At 45.4% G+C, this 25200-nt stretch overlaps 2 protein-coding genes across 2 annotated transcripts in view; one reads left to right on the top strand and one right to left on the bottom strand.

The window, feature by feature from the left end:
- Positions 1–290: 290 nt before the first annotated feature.
- On the bottom strand, positions 291–21352 carry DMAC2L (distal membrane arm assembly component 2 like). Its single transcript, XM_066608068.1, has 5 exons — positions 21291–21352; positions 16167–16283; positions 8121–8329; positions 6844–7015; positions 291–1976 (listed from the first exon to the last, which is right to left on the bottom strand). Exons 2-5 carry the CDS (start codon positions 16271–16273, stop codon positions 1859–1861), a joined length of 606 nt encoding a protein of 201 aa, XP_066464165.1. The 5' UTR covers positions 16274–16283; positions 21291–21352; the 3' UTR covers positions 291–1858.
- Positions 21353–21585: 233 nt separating this feature from the next.
- The window catches only part of L2HGDH (L-2-hydroxyglutarate dehydrogenase), a 28635-nt gene continuing 25020 nt past the window's right edge, over positions 21586–25200 (top strand). The window contains exon 1 of the mRNA XM_066608067.1: positions 21586–21692. Coding sequence (XP_066464164.1) covers positions 21607–21692 — 86 coding nt within the window. The 5' untranslated portion in view covers positions 21586–21606. The remainder of the gene's footprint in view (positions 21693–25200) is intronic.

The following is a 25200-nucleotide window of genomic DNA, read 5'->3' as shown; positions in this document are numbered from 1 at the left end:
GGCCTCAACTTGATGTCATGACAAGTTTTGCAGATGATGTGCTGTCTTCTAATAATAATAACACAGTGTACAATTTAGAAGAAATATCTTGTGATTTCTTATGTGTTACTTGAAGGTGCATATAACTGGAGACTTACAAGAATGAATAATAATCTTTATTTGTATAGCACCAACTTGAATTCCGCAGAATGAAGAACAAAGGCACTATGCCTGTGGCTATCTTGAGATCCCTGTATAGTGGGTGGCTAGGAACGCTGCTGTGCAAGAAACAAAACTTGGAAGGAACACACGTTTTATAGAAAGTTTTATTAAATCAGAACAAACAACATATTTTAAAAGTTATATTTGAATATAGTGTTCTGTACTGCATCTTGTATGTCCATCCCAGATATGTGTGTATATACTGCTACTGAGTACACTTTTTTTTTTCCTTTACACTGTTTGTAAACATATTTAGAAGGCAAATCCAGTCCCTTACTGTATTTATCAGCTATACAGTGCATTATGCACACTATGCTGTGAGCTTAAAAGGCTCATTCCCATGGGCGTATGCGTAAAATGCAGCAGGTCTCCCCGCAGCGTTTTACACATTTAGCAGCCATACGCTCTGCCTGCAGGAGCCAGCAGAAGCTGCGTATGCATTGTGAATGGTCGTGGAGATGCTTATGAAAATGCTGTCCATGTGCAATGTATTGCATATGGGAAGTGTTTCATACGCAGCCCATACAAGTGTATGGTATTATTGTATCTTGACACCACCGGAAGTTGTGGTGGAGCCAAGATACAGGGAGTTTGACAGAGGGTTGCCGCCCCTGTTGCTGAATGGCTGTCCAGCTGTCTCCCCGTCCTCGGCCTTACAGGTCCTGTTGGTGCCGCCGGCGGCCGCCGTGGATGACTGTGGGAGGCAGTGGTCGGGACTTCAGAGCACTGTCTGTGGCACGGAGCAGCGAGGGGTGCAAAGCGGCTGCAGAGGGGGCGCTGTTTAATGAGTGGAGCATTTTGGCAGCAGCAGCGGAGCTGGGGTGGATGTGCAAAAGCGGTGCAGTGGCGGGGGGGGGCTAGGTTCCCTGGCCACAGTGTGCTTTTTTGCCTGCCCTGGAGGGTTAGGAATTAGTGTTCTTGTAAGCCTTAGCTTATTTGCTGTCAATGCTTCTATGTTACCGCTGTAACATGGAAGCAAAGCCTAACCCTCCAGGCCAGGCAAAAAGAAATCCACATGCTGCTGGTAGGACCTACATGAAGGTAACCTATCGGTAGCTGGGGATGTGACAGGGGCGTTCTGGCATCCAAGTCCTGTGAAGCCCCTAGCTTTCGGTGGCGTCAAGATACAATAATACCCAAGTGTATAGAGCTCACACTGCATATGTATGCAGAGAAATAGAGCATGCTGCGATTTATTTCTCTTGCGTATTGATACGCAGTGTCTACACGCCGGTGTGCCTGGAACAATGAAAGTCCATAGAGTTTCATTGACTCCCTTCACCACATATTACCTGCCCAAGTGAATGAGCCCTCATTGGCAGCACAAAAGAAATTCCCAATCAGGATTGAGAACTGATTAGGTATACTAAGTTACGGGCTTCCTCCTTGTGTCTGCCTGTCCCGAGGCATGTGTTAGAATGCACAAAGTCCTGTAGAAACCCTGTAATTGACCTACAATATAAACAATACAAATATAATATACAAAATGGAATTTTGACCCATGTGTAGTAATGTGGTGCCTCATTCAGATCGAACTCGTGCTACATGTAAATATACACTTTGCAGTACAGGTTCCTCTTCCTACAACCTTGTGTTCACAAAACTTGAATTCATTGGCAATGGAAATAGTAAAAAAAAAAACAAGTGGCCATAACTCTTACTGATCCAGATCTAATTTGATGTGCAGTGAAGGGTTGGATTTCTGGAGCAGCTCTACAGTGAGATCTCTGTTGTTGATTGCTGGCAGATTGCTCAAAAATAAATACTGCAAATTCCTGGAAATCACAGAGATAATGTTAATACAAAGAATGCATATGAATTACTTGTAGTAATATCTGCAGAAAACACCCTTCTGTCATCCATTATTATCAGTGCTTATGAAGGACACACCATCTACAACCCCAATACCAAATAAGGCCTCACGACCAAGGCCACGGTGGCCCCCAAAACCCCCATACTCACCACTCCGGATCCGCTGTACGCGTCCCACATGGAGGGCTGGCTTGCATGCGCAGTACAACATGTTACGCGCCGGCGGGGACGCATATTCACGTGATGCTACAGCGTATAGGGTGACAGCCGGCGTAAGCATGTTTTACTCGCATCAGAAGGTGAAAGTGAGACCTTTTTTCCATTTTATTAAAAAAATTTATCTTTTAGAAATTAATGCAGTGTAATTGTTACATTATACTGCAGGATCGATGAACCGATTGCAAGTTCAAGTCCCCTATGGTGACTACAAAAGTTTTTTTTATTTTTTTTTTTATAAAAAAAAAAAAAAAAGGTAATAAGTGTCACGAATGGGAAAGGGGAGACCTGACAGATCCCACCTCTATCACCAATTTGTAACAGAACGACTGCTCCGAGTGCCTTGCCGCTATGACCATGTGTCATGGTCGAGCCTCGATTGATCACTCTAATGAGAGGGTGAGTGTGAAGTCGCCAGACTACAGGTGGATTTCTTACCAGCTTTCACGAGGTCCTGCCACATGCAGACCGAAAGCACAAATCACTCCCAGATCCGGCCTAACGCACCCAGGGCTCTACAATGCCACGTACACATACACATGCTGCCACCACCAGCTGTTCAGGGTAAGTGGGACCCAGACTACAAATTATGAACACAATCTTCGCAGTTTATGGTTAGTTGTAAAAACGGGCAAAGCTTAACTAATAAATTGCAGATTTATTCTAAAAAACAAAACAAAACAAAAAAACCCCAACAGTGCAATTATGTGTGTGTATCAAATATATAATATACACACACACACACACATATATATATATATATATACACATATACATATACACACACACACAAAGTATATAGAAGAAGGCTGTTACATGGGAAAATAAGGCTGGGGTCACACGGGGCGTAGTTTTAGAGGAATTACCATGCAGACTTTCTGCACGGAAATTCCAGGCGCGGCTTTTCATCCCGGGATAATGCAGCAAAGTGGACGAGATTTGCAAAAATCATGTCCATATGCTGTGGCTGATCCGTTGCCGCCAAGCCGTGCTGAAATTGATATGCCACGGCAGTCGCTCTCCTCTTTATGGTGAGAGATGGCCGCAGCGGAATGCAGGCGGCAAAGCCGTTTCAAAATCCACAGGAAAAGGCCACAGGTTTTGAAGTTGTATTTCTCCCGCGGAAATTTTGTGGTATTTCTGTGCGGTCATTCCATGAGATTTCAGCAGGATTTTGGACCTGTGTGACCTTGACCTAAGGGTGTACAGGTATACACAACAAGACGGTATTTTAAAATAAAACAAGGAGAAAAATAAACTAAAGCTACCAGATTTGGGATTCTGATTCGTGTGGAGCCACTGAAGCAATTGAAAAGTCCTTATGCTGGATGTATCTCCAAAGATCGGAAAACCGGGTTCTGTGGAGCAACGAATTTTAAGGGATCCCTCAGAACACACCTTCCCCCGCCCCCTCTGATGTTATTTAGGAGGGTTGGGGTGGGGCCATGCATCCCCTGTGGAAGAATCATAATTCCCCATTTTGGCCATATATTGGAGGGAGGCCCTCCGATCGGGAATATAGACCAAGCCCATTTCTGGTCATGATTTTATCTATTCAGCAGCATCCAATTATAACCAGGTACGCGGATACGCCGTTCGTCGGTGATACAGAGCTCGTATCCCAACACGGGTAGATGCGTTTTTTTTTAGCTGGTCCGTCCGTTTCCAAAAATATAACTAAATATTTAGATAGGACCTTTGCACGACTAATAACCCTTATTAGAAGATTCTGCAGGGAGTCAGTAGGAACTACCCGTGGTGATAAGCCTCACTGACAGGGGGTTCAATTAACATCTACCTGTCACTGTCTAAATTTAATGGAAACTCCTGCGCATGGAATAGCTTCCCTACAGTTTACAGCAGGATATTTAAAAGGTGCTTCTGTCCAGAAGTACCTTTTAAATGTCCCGCTGTTAACCCCTTAGTCTCCACGGGGTGAGAGAACTCCTGGAGGGTTCCATTAATCCCCGCGTGGAGTGCCCTTTTTACTGAACACTGTGACAGCACTGTCACAGTGTTGAGTGATGAGGAGACTGCAGCAGCGCGAAGAATCCCCTGCTGTCACAGAGGACCCCAATGCTATCCCTTTGCCTTCAATGGGGTCAGCGCTGTAATAGCTTGAATTTCATGTAGTAGCCTGAACTAGATTGACATATGTTGCAGCCAAAAATAGATAACTGTATGCTATAGGTCAGTACAATTGAGACAAATCCCCCCCCCCCCCCTATTTCACTCAACTTAGAATTTTTTTAAAGTTTTCTTAGTACATTGTATGGTGCATTAATCAGAGCCATTGAAAAATACAAGCTATCAGACAGTTACATTGATGGCAAAGTAAGAGTTCTGATTTTTGGAAAGTGAGGAGGGAAAAAGAGAAATTAAAAAAGGGGGGAGGGCTGCATCTTTAAGGGGTTAAATATGGATATATGGATTAAAAAAATCATAACTCTTATTTATCTAAGTGGGGAGGAAAAAATAAAAAGCCTGGTTTCTGACAAATGCAGGCAACTTTCACAAAACCTCAGAACACGTTATAGAAGTGCATTAAGATGGAAAAGACTACACAAACATTGCTGTTGACCTCGGTGTATATCAATCCATGGTTAGAGAATTGTCTAAAAGAGAGAAAACTCAGAACCGCTCCTAGAAGTGAACGTCTTGTCATGGGTATCTATAGGGGGTGCAGGAGCCTTGGCGTGGCCCAAGATCTCTCTCACACGAGCTCTGTCCCTGCGCTGGATAGCAGTGCACAGAAAGCGCTTCTATAGAAATGGTTTCCTATAGAAGCTTTCACATGCAGGAATTCTAGCCGTGCTAAATACTCACATGCCACAAAGATAGGACATGCGAGAGCTGTGCGTGCCTCTAGCTCAGACCTGTCAAAGATAGGACCTGTCATGACAAGACATGCTGAAGACAAATGCCGGTGGACTGGAGAGAAGACGGGTCGGAGCCGGACAGTGCCTCTTACATGATGTATGGGTTTTTACAAACATTTTTATGCAGCTAGGGCTTTTACAGTAGAATTTCCTACTCTCAATGTTGCATCGCACGGTTTTCGTGTGATGCAATGCAACAGAAAGGATGGCTCCATAGGGAAACATGGGCTACAAAACCTCGTAAATCGCCACTGTATAGAGCAGTGATGGCGAACCTTTTACAGACCAAGTACCCAAACTGCAACCCAAAACCCACTTATTTATCGCAAAGTGTCAACATGTCAGGGGGCGGGGCTTATCAGGACGTATAATTTTACCTCCGTCGTTATAAAAGGGACAGGGCTGTTTTAAAATACACAGGGTGCAGATTTTGACTGCTTTTGGATGCGGAAATGCTGCAGAATTTGTCACGGAAATTTCCACTAAGGAGATTCTGCAGCATTTCCATCATGTGCAAACATACTCCAGCAGTAATAGTGACCCCCCCCCCCCCAACACACACACAGCGCCCCCAGCGGTAATAGTGACCCCCTACAGCGACCCCCGCAAAAATAGTGACACCCCACAGAGCGGTCCCAGGGGTAATAGTGACACCACACAAAGCAGCCCCAGGGGTAATAGTGACACCCCACAAAGCGGCCCCAGGGGTAATAGTGACCCCCAGAGCAGCCCTAGTAGTAATAATGATATCCCACAGAGCTGCCCCAGCGCTAATTGTGAGCCCCCACAGCGGCCCAAGCAGTAATAGTGAGCCCCCACAGCGGCCCACAGTAGTAATGGTGACATCCCACAGCGGCCCACAGTAGTAATGGTGACATCCCACAGTAGTAATGGTGACATCCCACAGCGGCCCCTGTAGTAATAGTGACATCCCACAGTGCCCCCTCCACCCCCCTGCGGTGAAAGTACCCCCACCCGCGAGACCCATATACTTACCCCCTCCTCCCCATGGAAGCACCGCTGCTTCTCTGCCCAGCACACTGCCAGCAGCGCTGATCACAGGTGCACACTGTGATGTCAGTGTGTGCTGACGGACAACCTCCTCCCCTGCTCTTGCGGAACCTAGAAAACATCAGGGGAGGGGGGAGGGGGGGATCCCGGCTGCACAATGATGTCACAGTGTGCGCCGGGATCAGCGCAGCTGGGTGAATACTGGCAGGGGAGCAGCGGTCCCTGCTGGTATACATTAACGTGGTGAGCGGCCGATGGCGGTGCGTGCCAGGAGTGCGGGCTCTGTGTGCCGCCTCTGGCACACGTGCCATAGGAACGCCACCACTGGGATAGAGCATGCCGCAATTTTATAGTCTTGCAATGTCACAGGCTACCAAACATCACTCGTGTGGAAGAATCCATGGGAAAGCATTGGCTCTACATACATGCGATTTGTAGCACTGTCGCATCGCTACAAAATCGTGCGATAAAGTCGCCCATGTGGAGGCGGTCTAAAGAACAGACTGATCACTTGCTGTTTAATATATCCCACCTCTTGACAGGTACCATATAATGAGATAATCCACATTATTCACTTCACCTGTCAGTGGTTTAAATGTAAAGTCTGATCACTTTATTATCAGGTTCAGATCACACAGACATCTCCCTAGAAGCAACTATGTATAAATAAGTGACAACTGCAAACAAATGATAAATCCTGAAGCCAGCCATGTCAGTGACCTACCTCAAAGAGTTAAGGCATATGACACCTTTGTCGCTCACATTGCCACAAGAGATGATTTCCAGTCTTTGCAGGGTCTTCTGTAGGTTCTCCAACTTACTTATTCTCTCCAGACAGGTATCTTCAATGTATATACATTGACAAAGTTTTATCTCCTCAAGATGCTCCAGACCCTCTAAAAGGAACAATTAGTAGGTTTTGACACCACATTCACCAGGATATGCCTTTTTTTAGTCATCTAATGAACCTTAAAGTTCTAAAATCTGATTAGAATAACCCAATATACAAGCCTGACAGATATGGCCGTACCAGGTCACAACACAAAGTTCTCTATAGCTTGCAAAATAGACATTAAAGTTACTTCCTCAGTTATAGCAAGACGTTCAGCTCAAGAGGTCAGCACAGCCCTGTGTCACATATGCTGCAAGATACCTGCATGACACTGGTTTTGAGCATTATAATTAAAGGGGTTGTACCCGAATTAACCTTTATCACCTAACCCTAGGATTAAAAATCTCACCAGTGAGACAGATGCCCACCGAGAGCGAGGGTCTTGTGTCTCCACTCTTCCTCACTGTGGGCTTACTACACCACCTGCTGAGAGGGGGAGGTTGATTAGAGGGATAGTCGCATATGCGTGGTGTGGCTCCATTATTCCAATGGAACTGCTGGAGATAACAGAGTACAAGCTCTCAGTTATTTTTGTGTCAGCTTCATTCAATGAGGCATCCATTGGGGTGGGAGAAGCGACCCTGTAGTGACAAGAAGGAGACATGGAATCCCCGTTCTCAGAATTAGTGGGGGTTCGCAGTGGTAAGATCCCCATCGATCAGCTGTTTATTTAGCCTATGGATAGATGATAAAAGCGGATTCTGGTACAACCCCTTTAAAGCTACTACTGGATCTGTAATCAACATAGATTTCTTTGTATGGCCATGCAAGACAATAATGATGACATCACAGGTTTTCCAAACCACAATTTAAGGACTCTGTCAAACAAGCATTTTCCGCGGGCATATCTCTCGCACAGAGCAATACGCAATGCATGCCGACAAATCCCCATACACTATCATGGCACATACGCGCCAAGATAGAGCCTGCTGCATTCTTTTTTTGTACGGGCATTACACGCACTATGTGTGAGAGCCAACGTTGAAAGTAATGAAAAGTTAGTTACCGTGAATTATACGCCTAAAACCCATGGTAAAAAGATGCTCATGTGAGAGAGTCCTTTGCAAAATTCCTGCCCGGTCATTTAAAAGATAAACACATGTCCTCACCTAAGTGGGCAAACCCTTGGTACATGATGCACGAGTCAGTGGCATCTATGGCCTGAATCTTGAATTTTCCCAAGGGCCCAGTTGGGAGTCCATTGTAATCCTGCTGCCACTTCTCAAATCCTTCGTAACGTACTTTAGCACCGCAGCGCAAAAGCCATTCTGACGCAGCACGGTCAGGTCCAACAGCTTTTATACGCTCATGATCAACCCTGTAGGGATGGAAGAGAATGACAGTCACCGAAACGTCTTCAGGATTTAACATGTGCACTAGAACCACATTTACCCAGGAATGGATAAAATACTGTAGACTTAGGAAAAAATATTTTGTAGGGGTTTTACTGCCTTTATGTAAATACTGTTTAATGAAGCATTCTTCAACTTTCTCATATACTTAGTTTTCAATTCCTCACCAGTTTTAGCATCTCTGCCTGTCGTCACTGGACACATTTTTGATTTGCTCCAGACACTGAAAACCCACCGGTTCATTCCGAATACCTTGCAGAGCTGAACGTTTGCTACAGATGTTTGCTACCCACTGAGTTATTAAGAGTGGCCATACATGAATTTCTTGTAGCAGTTGGACTCCACCAGTCTGTCTTTGTCTACCATATATGAGGAGCATTTAAGTTCTATGGCCCCCTAATTTTTTTCCAGGAACAGTCTAGAATCATGGGACCCATTTTAGAGGACGCAGGTATTCTTCGGGGATGAGCGAGTCAGAGGTCAGCATCGTCCACTGCTCAGAACCAAAGTGATAGCGACTGGAGTTTAAAAGCGTTTTCAATACTTAATGACGTAATCATCAGTTTTCTTTCATTTGTACGGAATGATACCCATCGTTGGTTGGGTTAGACATGCGAAGGCGTCACGGATGTGAAAAATGTGTTCGTGGGTGCAACAGCTCACAGAAAGGCGAATGTTGTGTGGGAATGAACCAAAGGAGCTTTAGCGACGCACCACCCAGTCTGACAAGATAATTGTGTGAGTGGAACAAGTGGTTATGGAAAGCCGCCAACTGACTATGGCAGAAATTTCCTGCAAAGTCGGGATTTCCGTAAGATCTGTGCACAATATTCTGGGTGAAGACCCAATGATACAGAAAGTTTCCTCCAGGTGAGTCCTGTGAATGTTGAGCGACGCTCACAAGACTGCGCATGTAGCTATATGTCAGGCAATCCTGACGTGATGATGGCATGAATAGTGCCTTCATTCTGTTAATTGTCACAATGGATGATACGTGAATGAAGGACGCTCTTTATGGTCACACATTTGCCTTATTGTATCGGCGTTGCATAGGTGATTTTCCAGTGGGTAAAACAGACCACCTAAAGAAACATCTGCGGCGTCAAAGTTGTCAAAAATGTTTACATCAAGTGTTTCTCTTTTTTTTCTAAAAAAAATAAAAATTCCGATACCTTTAATGCACTTTGTAAAATTCTATGAAATGACAACTACTTTCCCTTATCCCAATCCAAAGGATAGCTTTTTAAGGCACAGCTGAAAAGCACTAAATTAGAGATGAGCGAGCCTACTCGGTAAGGACAGATACTCGAGCGAGTATCGTCCTTATCGAGTACCTGCCTGCTCGCCCGCAAAGATTCGGGTGCCGGCAGCGGGCGGGGAGCGGCGGGGTAGAGCGGGAAGGGGGGGACGGGAGGGAGATCTCTCTTTCTCTCTCTCTCCCACCTGCAACACAGTGCTCACCTCGGCCGGCACCCGAATCTTTGAGGGCGAGCAGGCAAGTACTTGGTAAGGACGATACTCGCTCGAGTATCTGTCCTTACCGAGTACGCTCGCTCATCTCTACACTAAATACATATTGTTACATATAAAGCCAAGTTTGAGCTACCCATACACATTGAGTCAAAGTTGTCTGAACCTGCCGATTTTGGTGAGCATGTCCGGCTAACGTGCACGCAGCATTCCTTTGCCAGCAGATGTTAGGGTAGAAAAGAGTGATGGATTTTAACATGTCCAAACTTTTGTTCCTGCTGGATATAAGACTCCTTGCTTATTCACTCTTCATGCGGAGAACACATCCGTACTCGAGCATGCATGTGTATGTGGGGGTCAGGAGGAATAACGGTCAGCCAAACGGGTGGTCCCCCGATAGCTATAGGATGCTGTCCCAGCCCATAAGTAATAGGTGTGGGGAGCTCCCGGGATACACGCTCATACATATCAGATTGGTGTTTCATCTTCTATATTTCTAATTACCAAGTGTGCCGTGAGCTGGAACTGTGTTGCCCTGTATCCCGGATTAAGTTTAGTGATTACAGACAAAGTCTGAATAAGACTCAGATTTGATTACCTGTGTGCTCCAGATAAGAGGCCCCTCCGGTGTCTTATTGCTCTACAGGTACAGCTGTCTCTAGAGCTGAGTGACTCCAGATAAAAGATAGCAAGCGTGACCTACGCCTGAGCCGCTACCACAATAATTGTATTGTATCTCACAGTGCGTTGCATATCATGTATGGAAGACGGGATGGAACGGCCGGTGGTTACTGATGGCTTATCACACAACTCATCTAGGTCCTGTGATATTACAGAGACCACAAGCTGCCATCTGCCTCCATGCTCCATCAGGACCAAACAAAAGCCTTCAGTAGGGGAGCGCTACCTGCTTCTAATTATTTCATCTTTTAAGAATTCCCTTGCTCTTCAGATTACAATAGGAATATAACAGGAAGGGACTTTGCTGCAAACTAAATAGTGCATACTGTATAATTGCATCATTTGGACGATTTAAAGAAATACTTTAGGCAAAATGGGTACATTGTGTTGTGCCTGGTGCCAGGCCTGAGGGGTCGGATCACCAACCACAGAGCCCCTTTTATGCTCCAACTCAAGTATAACACAATGTATTAGTTTTGCATGGACTGTTCCTTTGAACGGGTTGTCTAGTTGTAAACTGTTGATGGCCTATACTCAGGATAGGTTATCAATAGAGATGAGCGAGCGTACTCGGAAAAGCACTACTCGCTCGAGTAATTTGCTTTATCCGAGTATCGTTGTGCTCGGGTCTGAAGATTCGGGTGCCGGCATGGAGCGGGGAGCTGCGGGGGAGAGCGGGGAGGAACGGAGGTAAGATCTTTCTCTCCCTCTCTCCCGCCTGCTCTCCCCTGCTCCCCGCTGCGACTCACCTGTCAGCCGCAGCGGCACCCGAATCTTCAGACCCGAGCACAGCGATACTCGGATAAAGCCAATTACTCGAGCGAGTAGTGCTTTTCCGAGTACGCTCGCTCATCTCTAGTTATCAATAGTAGATCAGCGAGAGTCCATTGCTCAAGACACCCACTGATCAACTGTTATCTGGGTCAATGTGCTTTTGTACTGAGCTGATTCCTGCTGGAAGCAAACAACTCTTGTGAGGGTATATGTATATATTGCCATATGTTTTTTATGCTTTTATACCTGTATGCAAGTTCTATTCAAAGTTAAAATGAGAAAAACTTAATCTGTCGCCTTACATCAGATATTCCAAAGGCCTTGCAAGGCGAAGACAAAATGTATCTTAAACACCACAAGGAAGAACCGGACACGAAGGCCGCGTGTTTGGCTGTTTTCCCAGAAACGCCATATCTAGATAACGACTGTTCAACTACGTATATGATTTTCAGTGCCTCATCCGGAAATCCAGACTTTACATATATGGTTATGCGCTGAATTTGAGCCAATGAGACCATCACCCATTCCTAGTGATGAGACCAAAGGGTATAAGATCCCATGTCATCTGTAATAAAGGGCAGCGCAGTCATGTCCCCGTGTGAGGAACTATACCAGACCTCCGTGTGTGGTGTCTCTTCTTTACCGACGGCAGCGGGGCATTGGGGTGGGCCTGATTGGTGCTGTACGCAGAAATTTCCCTGACACTCTGTTCTCAATGCAGTGGTCAGGCTTGTTATTACACTCAAAGTTCCCATTCATTTCTATGAAGCATGGCCACTGCAGTAAGAACAGAGCTCCCTGCAGGAATCAGCTCAGTACACAAGCACATCGCCCAGAAAACAGCTGGTCAGTGGGGGGCCAAGATGACAGACCCCCCCCAATCTACTGTTAATGATAAATACTGAGGATAGGCCATCAATAGTTTACAACTGGCTAACCCCTTTAAATGCATAGAAGATTTTCTAATCAATGATTTGTTGACTTTGGATCAACTTTGGTCACATCTGCATTGGAGATTCCATCAGATTGGAGGAAACAACAGTGCTGCATGCAGCACCATTCCTCCTGCCAAATGACAGACACCCAAAGGACCTCACTGTAAGTCAAAGGGGCGGGGGTATTAAGCTGAACAACGGATTACAAATGGAAACCATGACACCGATATAGACAAAATCTAACTAAAATCTGGAAAGTTAACTATAGTTGGGAATTACAGCTTTATATCCCCTTCCTGAAAGTTTGCCTGCTTAACTTCATGCAGCCAATAGATGCCCAGGAGTCTTGTCCAAATTTATGCAGCCATATGAGACATGCACCCAAGCTTCTTGGGTGCAACTTGCATTGGACAACACATGGGCACCCATCTATGTGCTATCTGATCTGTGGGGACAGTGGACACTGATGCCCTAATCTCATCCATGGTACGGATCAGAATATGGCATGCAGGATTTTTTTTTTCACACAGACCTGCAGTTTGTGTGAAGCAGTCATGTGGATAGTATGATTGGCCATAGTGGCTGTGAGAGCTGTTCATGCAAAAAAATAAAAAATGGGGGGCGGGGGGCAGGGGAAGGGACTTATCATTTCTCAATATAGATTGTGTAACACATTTGCATGACAGCCACTTCAGAAATTCCACACACAGATTTGCTAGTTTAAAAAGGGCTAAATCCACATGTGAATCCTTTGGCAAGAGTTTTTTTGTCCAAAAAGGGTATGGAAAAAATTGTGCATTAATGGGGGATATCACTATTCAAAAATCATATACATAATCATATAAATAGTGTCAGGTCTGTACAAATAAAGAGGGAAGAAGAAATGGTGAGTGCATCATACATCAAGTGTCACTGCAAAGAAACCTGCAATACCGCATCCCATTATAATTTATCCAGCCATAATAAAGTTATCAAAAGGATTATATGAGAGGCACGCAAAGCAAATATCATTATCTACTACAACTACTACTACCGTGTTTCCACGAAAATAAGACAGTGTCTTATATTATTTTTTTGCTCCAAAATATTTCATTTTTACATGTGCAGCTACCTGGACAGTATTTAAAAATCATGATAGGGCTTATTTTCGGGGTAGATCTTATTTTCAGGGAAACGGGGTACTACTACTATCATCTACAAAGCAGTTCCTACCTTAATATTCCCATAAATAACCACATGATGGAAAATGTGCAGCATATCTCACCCATATGTTCACACTCCCCGATGTGCATTTCATCTCTTCCTTAGGCCTCCTGCACACGGGCGGAAATTCCACGGAGGGATTTCCCGCAGAATTTCCGCCCGTGGTAGCTGCCATAGGATTGCGTTAGCGGCGGAAGCAGGCAAGTGCCGCGCTGGTCCCTGCAGCTACACCTGCTGCACAATCAGTGGCGCATGTGTGGGGTCCAGGAGCACGGGCAGAAGTCCAGGCCAGCAGTTAAGCGGATGGCATCACTGAAGACCACCCAACCCACAGATCGTCCGGGCATTATGTGCCGTCCACAGACACTGGTCAGGAGAGCTGGCCAAAGCCCTGCCCAGCGCATGCAGACAGGTGTAGATTCACTACAAGAGTCGAATAGTGGATGGAAAAACTCTCAACTAATGGTGAGGAGTGATAATCACAACATATCACCAAATAAAACAAATCTCAATAGTTTTTTTTAATGTTGCGTTCTTTTATTACCCCTTCATATAATGATGGTTTCTTTTTATGTGCTTGTCGTAGCGGCGCTTGTTTGGTAGGAGGAAGGGAAAAAGCAGATTGGTGGAGGTGGGGAAGCAGCAGTAGTTCCTGACGGCACTCACCACAAATCAGAGGCACGCATGGGCAGCGGTGGGGCAGCGGTGGGGAAGAAAGAAAACTCGTAAGACATCGGACATTTGTTCGCTCGATCTTGAGTTTGTTTGCGCGACCGCGATTTAGATATTGTGATTGCGCAAACAAATGCAGATGCAATGAATTTTGTCACATTCGCTTTATAATAATTTCAGGCATGGATAAATGCAAAACAATAAAACAATTACAATGTGAGGTACATTTGGTTTGACACAAATTGGTTGGGGGTGGTACAGGAGGTGCAAGGGGTGGGTGGGAGAAGCACGGCATGGGGAACACAGGTTATAAGAGATTTCATGTGGAAATCATTTATTAGAAGGCAAACGGGGTGGGGCGCCATAGGGAGGGGCGGGGGACTAGGTCAGGAGATTTGGTATGTTTTCCTGAAGAGGTGTGTTTTTAAGGCACGTCTGAAAATGTCGTGCATCGGGAATTGTCCGGATGCCTTGGGGTAGAGCATTCCAGAGAATGGGTGTAATAAATAGGTGTAATAAACAGCTGATGCCCGCACTGTATGGAGGGAGATAGCACTATCTCACTCCACACACAGGATGTAAAAACACTATGCGGCCATCACTAAGGGGTTAATAATCTATTTTGGAGTTACTACTGCATTTAATTATTGGGGATATGAGGTGGTATTTAGCCAAGATTTACCAGCCATTATATATTGTTGTATGTTGATGATTCACAGTGGAAGAACAGTAGGGGTATTTTCCACCTTAGACATTTCTAACATTTTCACAATATATGCCATAAAAGTCTGTTCACACATGGCAGATTTGCTATGAATATTTCGCAGAAGAAAAGCCACACCAAATGTTGCAGATTTTGACACTAATTTGCCACGGACTTCAGGACTTCGAAGGAAGGGGAGAAATCAGCACTAGAATCCATGTCAAAATCCATAAGATACCTGCAGATTTTGAAACTGGTTTGGGTGTGGATCTGCACCACAATCAACAGTGTATTTGTCGCCGCGGAAAATATACCTACATATGAATGCAGTTGAAAGGTGCAGGTCCCACCTCTGGGACTTGCGCCTACTGTATGCTGAGAACGGAGGTCTTCTGATCCCCAACGTGCATGATGAGGTGGTTGCAGTATCCAGATGGAGAGGTAGCTGCACATTTGTGTTGCTGTCTCAATCTTGGTGTATGGAAGTTAGGAAATACTTGATTGCCTGTTTTCCTAATTCCGATAGAAGTGAACGGAGAGAGCCGTGTACATGTGCTGCCTCCGTTCACTTCTCTTCTGGGATGCAGCAGCCTCATCAGGTGGGATGGAAGACCACCATTCTTGAAATAGGTGGTCTCAGAGGTGGGAAACACAACACCGATCACCGGAAAACTCTCCAATCAGTTCATATCCATCCTTTTGTCCCCGGGAAACAGTACTGCTGCAGTTAGTTTTAGGACTGAAAAGTGACATCTTTTCTGAGCCACAAATATACCCTCTAAGAGAATGGTTTACATGGCAGACTCCGACGCAGTATATTCAGCACGGATTACGGCTCTAAAACCGCAGCAGAAATCTGCAGCTGTTACGCCGCAGATTTTTCTGTGAATCTTCAAGTGGATTTAGCCCTGTCAATGGTCAAAATCTGTGTGCAGAATTTCTGACGTGTGAAGATGTGATATGTCACTTTTCACATACAGCCATGCAGAAACGCATTGGAAATTCTGCATAGAAATTTTGCCCATTGATAGGCCTAAACCTGCATGCGGATCCACGACACAATAACGATTTTAGCGTTCATGTGTAGTGGATTTGGTATGGATTTTCCATAGTGTAAATTTTGCACAATTGGTGCAGATTTTGATGTAGACCCTCAGCAAACTTTACCCTTCAACCCAAAGAGTGAAATCTGCTGTGGATCATTGTCAAAATCTACCACGTGTGAACCCATCCAGAATGGTGGAGTAGCAGAAGAGTTTCATTATGTAAATCTCAATTTTAAATATTTCCCAAGACTGATTTTATTATATTGCATCCACCTGGTGAGAATAAGATATTAGGAGATGAGTGCACTACATTGCTTACTTGTTGAATACAGCATTCAGCCATCCCCAGAAGTATCTGTACCCAGAGGAAGGGGAAAGTCTCTGTTTAACATGGAGAGATGGCCGCACAAGCTGAGCGAATATCATAGTGATTAACCTGGAACAGACGGAATAACATGATTAGATTAGACAACTACTTGTGGTTCTGCAGGACATGAAACTACAACACCCAACATGTGCTGCAGTCATAGCAAGCTGAGGGTTGTGAATGGCCAAGCTGTAGGCTTGTGATTGCTCAGGGTCAAACCGCTCCCTGGAAAAGGGGGGTGCCCATGGGGCTCACTGGGTAGCCACTCAACTGCAGTAGCCAATATTGCACAGTCCATGTATGTTTGGCTGTGTCTGGTAATGCAGCTTGACGCCACTGATGACACATTGATGGGCTTCATAGGTTACCAATGTTAATTAAAGAGGGTTCTCCAGGATTTATCAATCAAATATTTAACAACTGTCTAGTATGCTTTGTGTTCACATTTCTCATCACAATCAAGATCTTTGCTTATTGTCAGCGAATGGAAAATGTTTGTTTATATTGAATAAAGGGGTACAAAAAAAACGTTTTTTGTGTGCAAGATTAGCAAGAAAAAAAAAAAAAAAAAAGGATAACTTGAGTATCTAGACAATCATATTGATCCACAGAATTAATTTAACATGTTATTTATCCTGCATGAGGAACGCCATAAAAATGGAAGTATGGCCGCCTGCACACGACCAGGTCAGATTCTGCCTGCGGGATCCCGCAGCAGAATCCGACTCCGTCTGGATTCTTCATATTCTGTACTATGGATGAGCCGGATGGCGCACATGCACAGTACAGATTATGCCGCGCCGTCACTAGGTAACCGTTCCACAATGATGATTGCAGAAGGGCCACAAGTTGGACGACTTCTATTGACTTCAAACAAACGCTTTTCCATAGCATGCTATGGCAGGTATTTGCTGCAGAATCTGGAGGCAGAAGTCCGCTCCGGATTCCGCAATGCAAATCTGGCTGTGTGCAGGCGGCCTAAAAAAACACTGCCAGAACTGCAATAAAAAAGTGATCAAAATCTTATATGTTCCCAAAACAAGTTGAATTAAGACTAGAGCTCAACATGCAATAAACAAGCTCTCACAGAACTCTGTTAATAGAAGAATGAAAACTGTATGGATGACACAAAAACGGATTTATTTTAGCGGTTTTTGAAAGACATAAGTAAAACTGTATAAATTTGGCATGGCTGTAGTCCTGCTGACCCAGAGAATAATTGTATTACATTATTCTGCAAGCCATAGAAATGAAATCCAGAAAACTCTTAACAAAGCAAAAAATTACCAAAAAGGTATACAATGCATTCTATGTGCCCCAAAATGATGTCATTAAAAAAACGCAACATGTCCCGCAAAAAAACATGGATGTGTACAGCTATGGTGATGAAAAATGAAAAAACGTTATGGCTCTTGGAATGTGGCGATCAAAAATAAAACACAACAAATGGTGCTCATTGAGGGTTAAATTGTGCCTGTCATTAGGGGACTAAAATTGTGAAAAATTCTGAGATAAAATACAGCAGGTTGTAAAAGTGTTTATTACACAATTAAGCATTAGCTTGCAGAAAACTTCTTCAAAATCCGGTCACTTTCTTGTTCCTTTTTATAGCAAACATTGTAGAGGTATGTCCCTACACACTATCCCACTATATGTTCCATACTGTGTATGAAATTACAGCGCCACCTTATGGCCAAAAATCATTATTTAAAATTTTGTAAAGCTGTCAAACATGACAATATGGAGAATAGAACTTTTGAAATGCAGCTGGTCACTGCTAAAGATACAAAATAAGTCTGTGGAAAGAAAAGTGGTTTCATAGCAACATATACAATCAGACTGATTCAGGGTTCCATATGGGATGGGGCTGCTACAGATGTCCGTTTTCTCCACTATACGTCTCCATGCCTTCCTCCATGTAGACATCCAGAATCTGTACATACATTGTGGACTTCATATGTACAGAGGAAGTGCTGCTTCTAGGGACAATGCAGCGTTTTACCGCCATGCAAGCCAGCCATCGCTGAGTATGACAGCATATCTCACATGCAGGGTCATGCGCAGTGCGACTAGTTTTTTTTTGTAATTCCCCACTCTGTCTCATAGTGGTGTTGCGTATTAAACCACACATAGTGGGGAAAACACAAACACTATCGTAGTCATGAATGTATCTACCGCCCTAAGGCCAAATGCACACGGCAGGGTCGGATTCCGCATGTGGGATCCCGCAGCAGAATCAGACCCTGTGCCGGTCAGTGATCTCTGCGTACCTCTCCAGATCGGCCATCTGTGTGCTGCAGAGTAGCTGGCCGGCGCACATGTGCAGTGCAGAGATTGCCAAGCTGCCGATGACGTGGCAATTTCAAAATTGATATTTCAGAAACGCCATGGGTCGGACGGCTTCTATTGGCTGCAGTGGAAGCCATCCGTGCAAGTCCCGCACAAAAATAGAGCATGCTGCGATTCTTCCTTCCGCAAGTAATTTCCGCTCACGTGCGTTGAAGAGTCATTTTACATTGCATACTATGGACTGGCATAGACCGCAGATTCTGCAGCAAAAATCCATCCGTGTGCAATAATTTCCACCACCGCGATGCAGGAAAAATAGTCGTTCATGTATATGGCCTCATGCATATTACTTCCACTATGTGACCCGGTGATCGTGTGACTGCCAGAAGCCCCTGTTACAGCAGAGCTGCAGGGTCCTACTAGACCCTGATCAGCTCTGCCAGTGACTATTGTCACTACGAGGGGATATTTTGCCTTGTAACTGGGGCTCCTATGAATGTCCTAGCTACAGTGGAAAAGTGTGAAATAATAATTTAAAAAAAAAAAACAACGTGAATGACCCCCAGATGTCTTATATGACGTCATGGGGGACAAACATGGTAGAAAAAAAACTAGTTACAAAAATTTGTTAAAATAATAATAAAAAAAAATATTACAGAATAAATTAAAAAAATATACATAAGAAAAAGAAAATGACCCAAAGTTGATGCCAACCAAAACAGTCACCGTATGCACCCTCTGATCTAAAACTATACATATTAAAAAATCTGAAACAAAATGAGGAACCCATTCCTAAGCTTTAGGCCTAATGCCCAGGGCCGGATTTCCATTGCGTAAAATGTGGCAGAAATCCGCGGCATTTCACTGCAGCTATTAGGCTCTATTGAACCTAATAGCTCAATGTACATGCTGCAGAATTCTGTAGCATGAAATTACCTGCGGCATGTCCTATTTACTGCGGAAGTATAGCGTGAATATGCGCTCCACCCACCGCGTTATGTGACACCGCCAGCGCATCATGCGCTGTACTGCGCATGTGCGCTGGCAGTGTCATGTGGGAGCTACGCAGCGGATCCGGAGCCGAGTATGGGGTCTTTGGGGGGAGCGCCGTGACGGACTCAGCTGCGGTATTCCGCTTGCGGAGCCCGTCAGGGCTGTGGGTATGAGCCCTTAAATGTAAATATACTCATTTAAAAAAATACAATTATAAATTGAAAAAAGAAAAAATCATTTTACTTTAAAAAAAAAAAAAGAAAAAGGAAAAAGATATATAAAAAAAATATGTCATGGTAAAAAACTGCAGCAAAAATTATTTTGGTTGCTAAAGGAAAAAAAAAATAGGGCAGTAAAACCACCACATGGGTAAAATCCCTAAAAAGTGTCTGGTCCTAAGGGGGTTAAAGTACTGTAAGGCCTAGCTCACACAAGCATGATTTCATTGCGTATTACGTGCTCAAATACGCGGTAAATGGAGACAATGACAGTACATTGATCCATTCACATTGTGTATAATACGCACATAAAGAATGCAGCATGTTCTATTTTCCTGCGATAGGGCCCTATTGTTCTCTACGGGCGCGTAATAAACGCTGTACATAACTAATTGCATTACATATTGGCGGTTTTTATACGCAACATCCCTAAACAAAAAAGTGGGAAATGTAAAAAAAAAAAAAAAAATGAAACAAGGAAGACTGCGCATGACAGCGAGTGCGAGATGCACAAAGATCGCTGCAATACGCCGGCTCACACAGCGTTCTACACACGCTTATATGAGCCCCAACCTAAGATTCAGGCACGAGTAGCCAACAGTGAATAATACCGTAAGTACTGGAAATTACATGTTTTTAGCAGTTTTTTGTGTAAATAAATAAATAAATAAAGTAAACAATTTTTGGTGGGGGTGCCTCAAGGCTAAGAAGGTTGGGGCACACTGCCTCAGGCCATGTTCAGATCTCCGCTTGGTTTTCTGTTTGGGTCACACATAGGAGCAAGCAAATAAAATAGCAGAAGCGGCACATCTGGTACACATTGGACCCCACTGATTATAACGGGGTCTGTCAGGCCTCAGGGCAACACAGTGCAACCATGACGAGCCCCAGATGGCAATATGAACATGGGCTTAGCTTGTAGGAATAAGGGCACCCACACGAGCACATTCTCCTGCGCGCCGCGGGCGTATCTCCCACGTAGCGAGCGTGCAATGCATTGCACACTTGCTGCGTGCCGTACGGTATCTTGGCATGTATGTGTGTGTAATATGCGCCAAGATAGTGCGTGTCACATTCTTTTTTTGTGCACACATTTCCTGCACTGTATGAGAGGCACCATTGAAAGTAAAGTTTGTTACCGCGTATTACATGCGCAAAACCCGCATGTGTGATAGGCAGTCTGAGAGCCCCAAGGTCATGTATATAATCACAGCACATTTATACACCAGAGGACCTCCCAGAAGTCTGATGCAAAGTTCTGCACGGTGCAAGGAAAAGGTGACATGCTTGCCCATAGCAACCAATCAGAATCCAGCTCTCAACTGTTTACAGGCTTTTGGGAAATTCAAGCAGCTCCCTGATTGGCTGCTAAGGGCAACTTCTGTACATTTCTCTTACACTGGTCAACATGAACTTCCTCCCGCATACAATAGAGTAGCCAATGTCACGGTCTGATCTGGCTAGACTGTAAATACCATAGAGACTAACATAAGGCACAGAGAATCACGTATACCATAGATAAAATGACAGGATGACCATTACAATCCCCCCAGCACAGCTACAATGACAGCCTCACCTCCAGCAGCCTCTGGCATGTACACTCCGGACCACCACGCCCACTGCCCTTTCACCTCTATCCCAGCGCGCTCACTAGCTGAGCTTTACTTCCTAGTTTAATCTCATTGGCCAGTGAATATTCCAGGACTATTCCTATTGGTGGAAGTCGTGCAGGCTGTGTTTATTTCTCTAGAGTTCTGTGATTGGATAAGAATATTAATTTCTTATTGGCTGGGAAGTTCCTGTACAGTTGAGTTGCGAAATGGTGCTCTGTGATTGGTTGAGAAGAGCTCCGGCCGACCCTGGGAGCACTGACTCCGGGTATACGGAGGGGAATGGCCGGGCTGTGCTGTGCAAGGGCAGCCGGAGCCTTACAGCTGGGGGGCTCCAGGCTGTACGTACATGGGGTCCGGTGTCGCAGGTAACGCTGGGCTTTGTGTTATCTGTATCGTTTTATTTAGTGTCTTTTCTGTTGCTGTGGAACTACAAGTCTCAGCATGTCTCGGCAGAGTCAGGATTGTAGTTAAGCAGAACAGCCGTCATACAGTGTTCTAAGAATCCTGCTGCTGGTCATCGGGTCCAACCCCCTGCTCAGTGCAGGATTCACTAAATCATCCCAGACAGATATCTGTCCAGCCTCTGTTTGAACACTTCTATTGAAGGAGAACTCACCACCTCCCGTGGTATCCTGTTCCACTCATTCATCACCCTCCAGCCGGGTGCACATGAGGAATCCGCAGCATTCCTCATTCATTAGCAAGAATAGAACAGTCGCACGTCTACTCACACGAGCGGTCAGCGACTGCGATTTCTGCTTGCAGAAAAGAAATCACAGCATGTTCTATTTCTGCGCAGATGGCTTCCATTGAAGTCCATGGAAGCCGTCCGATCCGTAGACCCTCCGCAATTGACACTGCGGAAAGGTTGCAGATTCCGAGTCATCGCCTAACGGCGGCGCAGAAACAGCAGTGATTTAAAAAAAATCTGTACTGCGCATGTCTAACGGCAAGCCATCCAGACCATTCGCAATACTGACAAATACAGGTACATGCGGACGCTGGCCGGGCACAGGGTCAGATTCTGCTGTGGGCTTCCGCATGTGGATTCCAACCCGTTCGTGTGCAGGCGGCCTCACTGTCAGAAGGTTTATCTAATATGTAATGCGTCTCCTCCCGTTCAGTTTCTGCCCGTTGCTTCTAGTCTTTCCTTGTGCAAATGAGGCCGCCTTCACACGAACGGATTTGAATTGTGGAATCCGCGATTGGCACCTGCGCCGAAGATCTGCTGTAAGGCGGATAGTTTGCAAGTTGCTAGGAAACAAAAACAAAGGAAGCAGGAATGCGGAGAATAGAGAGTGCAGGACCGCTCAGAGAAGAACCCACCATTGTCCAGTGCAGTAACCAAGGGATTAGATATGGGCAGGTTCATTGCTCTGCCAAGCCCAGAGAGCAGTATGCCGTTCTGAAGGCGGCTCTAAGCTCTCACCACCACAGAAGCACACGAGAGTGTCATCTGGGCATTAACCCTTTGTATAGAAAGTGTTTCACCAGAGGGTTGGGCAGCTTTGTGATGTAATCGCCTGCTTGCGATTTCTTTTCCCAGCGGACAATATGCTGTAGATCCGTTTGAAAAACCAATCACGTCCGCAATCATTCGCAATTTGGTTCCACACGGTATCACAGGTCTTCCACAGCGGAAATCCACTTAACGGAATCCGACCCGCTCGTGCGCAGGCTTCCTCAGAATAGGGCTGATCCCTCTGCACTGTGACAGACCTTCAGATATTTGTAGACAGCTATTAAGTCTTCTTTCAGCCTTCTTTTTTGCAAGCTAAACATTCACAGACCCTTTAACCGTTCCTCATAGCACATGATTTGCAGACCGCTCACCATTTTGGTAGCTCTTCCCTGAACTTGCTCCAGTTTGTCTATGTCTCTTTTAAAGTGGGGTGCCCAGAACTGGACACAGTATTCCAGATGAGGTCTAACTACCTCACATGATCTAGACTCTATGCTTCTCTTAATACATCCCAGAATTGTGTTTGCCTTTTTGGCTGCTGCATCATATTGTTGACTCATGTTCCGTCTATGGCAGGGATGGCGAACGTTTTAGAGACCGAGTGCCCAAACTGCAACCCAAAACCCACTTATTTTTCGCAAAGTGCAAAACAGGTCAGGGGGCTTATCACAACATATGATTTTTACCTCCGTTGTTATAAAAAGGACAGGGCCGCTTCAAAATAGCGTGCAGATTTTGACTGCTTTTGGATGCGGAAATGCTGCAGAATTTGCCACGGTAATTTCTACCACATGCAAACATACCCCAGCAGTAATGATGACCCCCATGGCAGCCCCAGTGGTAATAGTGACATCCCACAACATGCCCCAATGGGTAATAGTGACATCCCACAGCGGCCCCAGTGGTAATAATGACATCCCACAGCGGCCCCAGTGGTAATAGTGACATCTCACAGCGGCCCTAGCGGTAATAGTGACATCGCACAGATGCAGTAGTAATAATGACATCCCACAGTGGCCCCAGCGGTAATATTGACCTCGCACAGCGGCCCCAGTAGTAATAATAACATCCCACAGTGGCCCCCAGTAGTAATAGTGACATCCAACAGTGGCCCCAGCAGTAATAGTGACATCCCACAGCGGCCCCAGTAATAAAAGTGACATGCCACAGTGGCCCCAGCAGTAATAGTGACATTCCACACTGGCCCTAGCGGTAATGGTGCATTCCCACAGCAGCCCCAGTAGTAAAAGTGACATCCCACAGCGGCCCCTGTAGTAATAGTGACATCCCACAGCGGCCCCTGTAGTAATAGTGACATCCCACAGCGGCCCCTGTAGTAATAGTGACATCCCACAGCGGCCCCTGTAGTAATAGTGACATCCCACAGTGGCCCCAGTGGTAATAGTGACATTCCACAGTGGCCCAGCGGTAATAGTGACATTCCACAGTGGCCCCAGTAGTAGCAGTGACATCCCACAGAGGCCCTCAGTAGTAACAGTGACATCCCACAGTGGCCCCAGTAGTAACAGTGATATCCCACAGTAGCCCCCAGTAGTAATAGTGATATCCCACAGCAGCCCCCAGTAGTAATAGTGACATCCCATAGCGGCCCCAGTAGTAACAGTGACATCCCACAGCGGCCCACTCATGGAAGCGCCGCTGCTCCTCTGCTCGGTGCTGCTGGCAGCGCTGATCCCAGGTGCACACTGTGACATCAGTGTGCTGCCAGACGCCTCCTCCACCTGCTCTCACGGAGAGACATCAGGGGAGGGGGGACTGAAGTCACAGTGTGCGCCAGGATCAGCGCAGCTGAGTTAATACTGGCAGGGAGCTGCGTCCCTTGTTGGTATTCACTGCCATGCTGAGCGTCTGATGGCGGCGTGTGCCAGCAGGGATGGCTCTACACGCCGCCTCTGGCACATGTGCGATAGGTTCGCAACCACTGCTGTATGATAACACCACGCCACAAAGAAGACTAATAAAGTGTACATGTGAATGTAATTTTATCTGCACAATAAGCAGTTTTATTACACACCTTGTAACAGTATACAACTTTCTACTTCTCTCTCCCTTACAAGTTTATAATCTATATTCCAATCTCTGCTGATTGGAAACTACATGCTATCAGCCAATGAAAAGCTGACTGTATGTTGCTTACAGCTTCTCTTCTGTCCCCAATCACTTCATTGTTTGTTGATAAAGGGGTTTTCCACGCCATAACTATTGATAACATCCTCAGGATAGGCCATCAATAGTTGATCAGAGAGGATCCGCCACTCAGAATCCCCACAGATCAGCTGATTGAAGTGACAGCAGTGCTTCGGTGAGAACCATGTCACTTCAGTCCCTACCAGGCACAGCACTGTACATTGCATAGTGGCTGCGCCTGGTATTGCAGCTCAGTCCCATTC

Source organism: Eleutherodactylus coqui, chromosome 6 (genome assembly GCF_035609145.1).
Source record: "Eleutherodactylus coqui strain aEleCoq1 chromosome 6, aEleCoq1.hap1, whole genome shotgun sequence".
Taxonomy (NCBI): Eukaryota; Metazoa; Chordata; class Amphibia; order Anura; family Eleutherodactylidae; genus Eleutherodactylus; species Eleutherodactylus coqui.
This window is presented reverse-complemented; position numbering and strand designations above follow the sequence as displayed.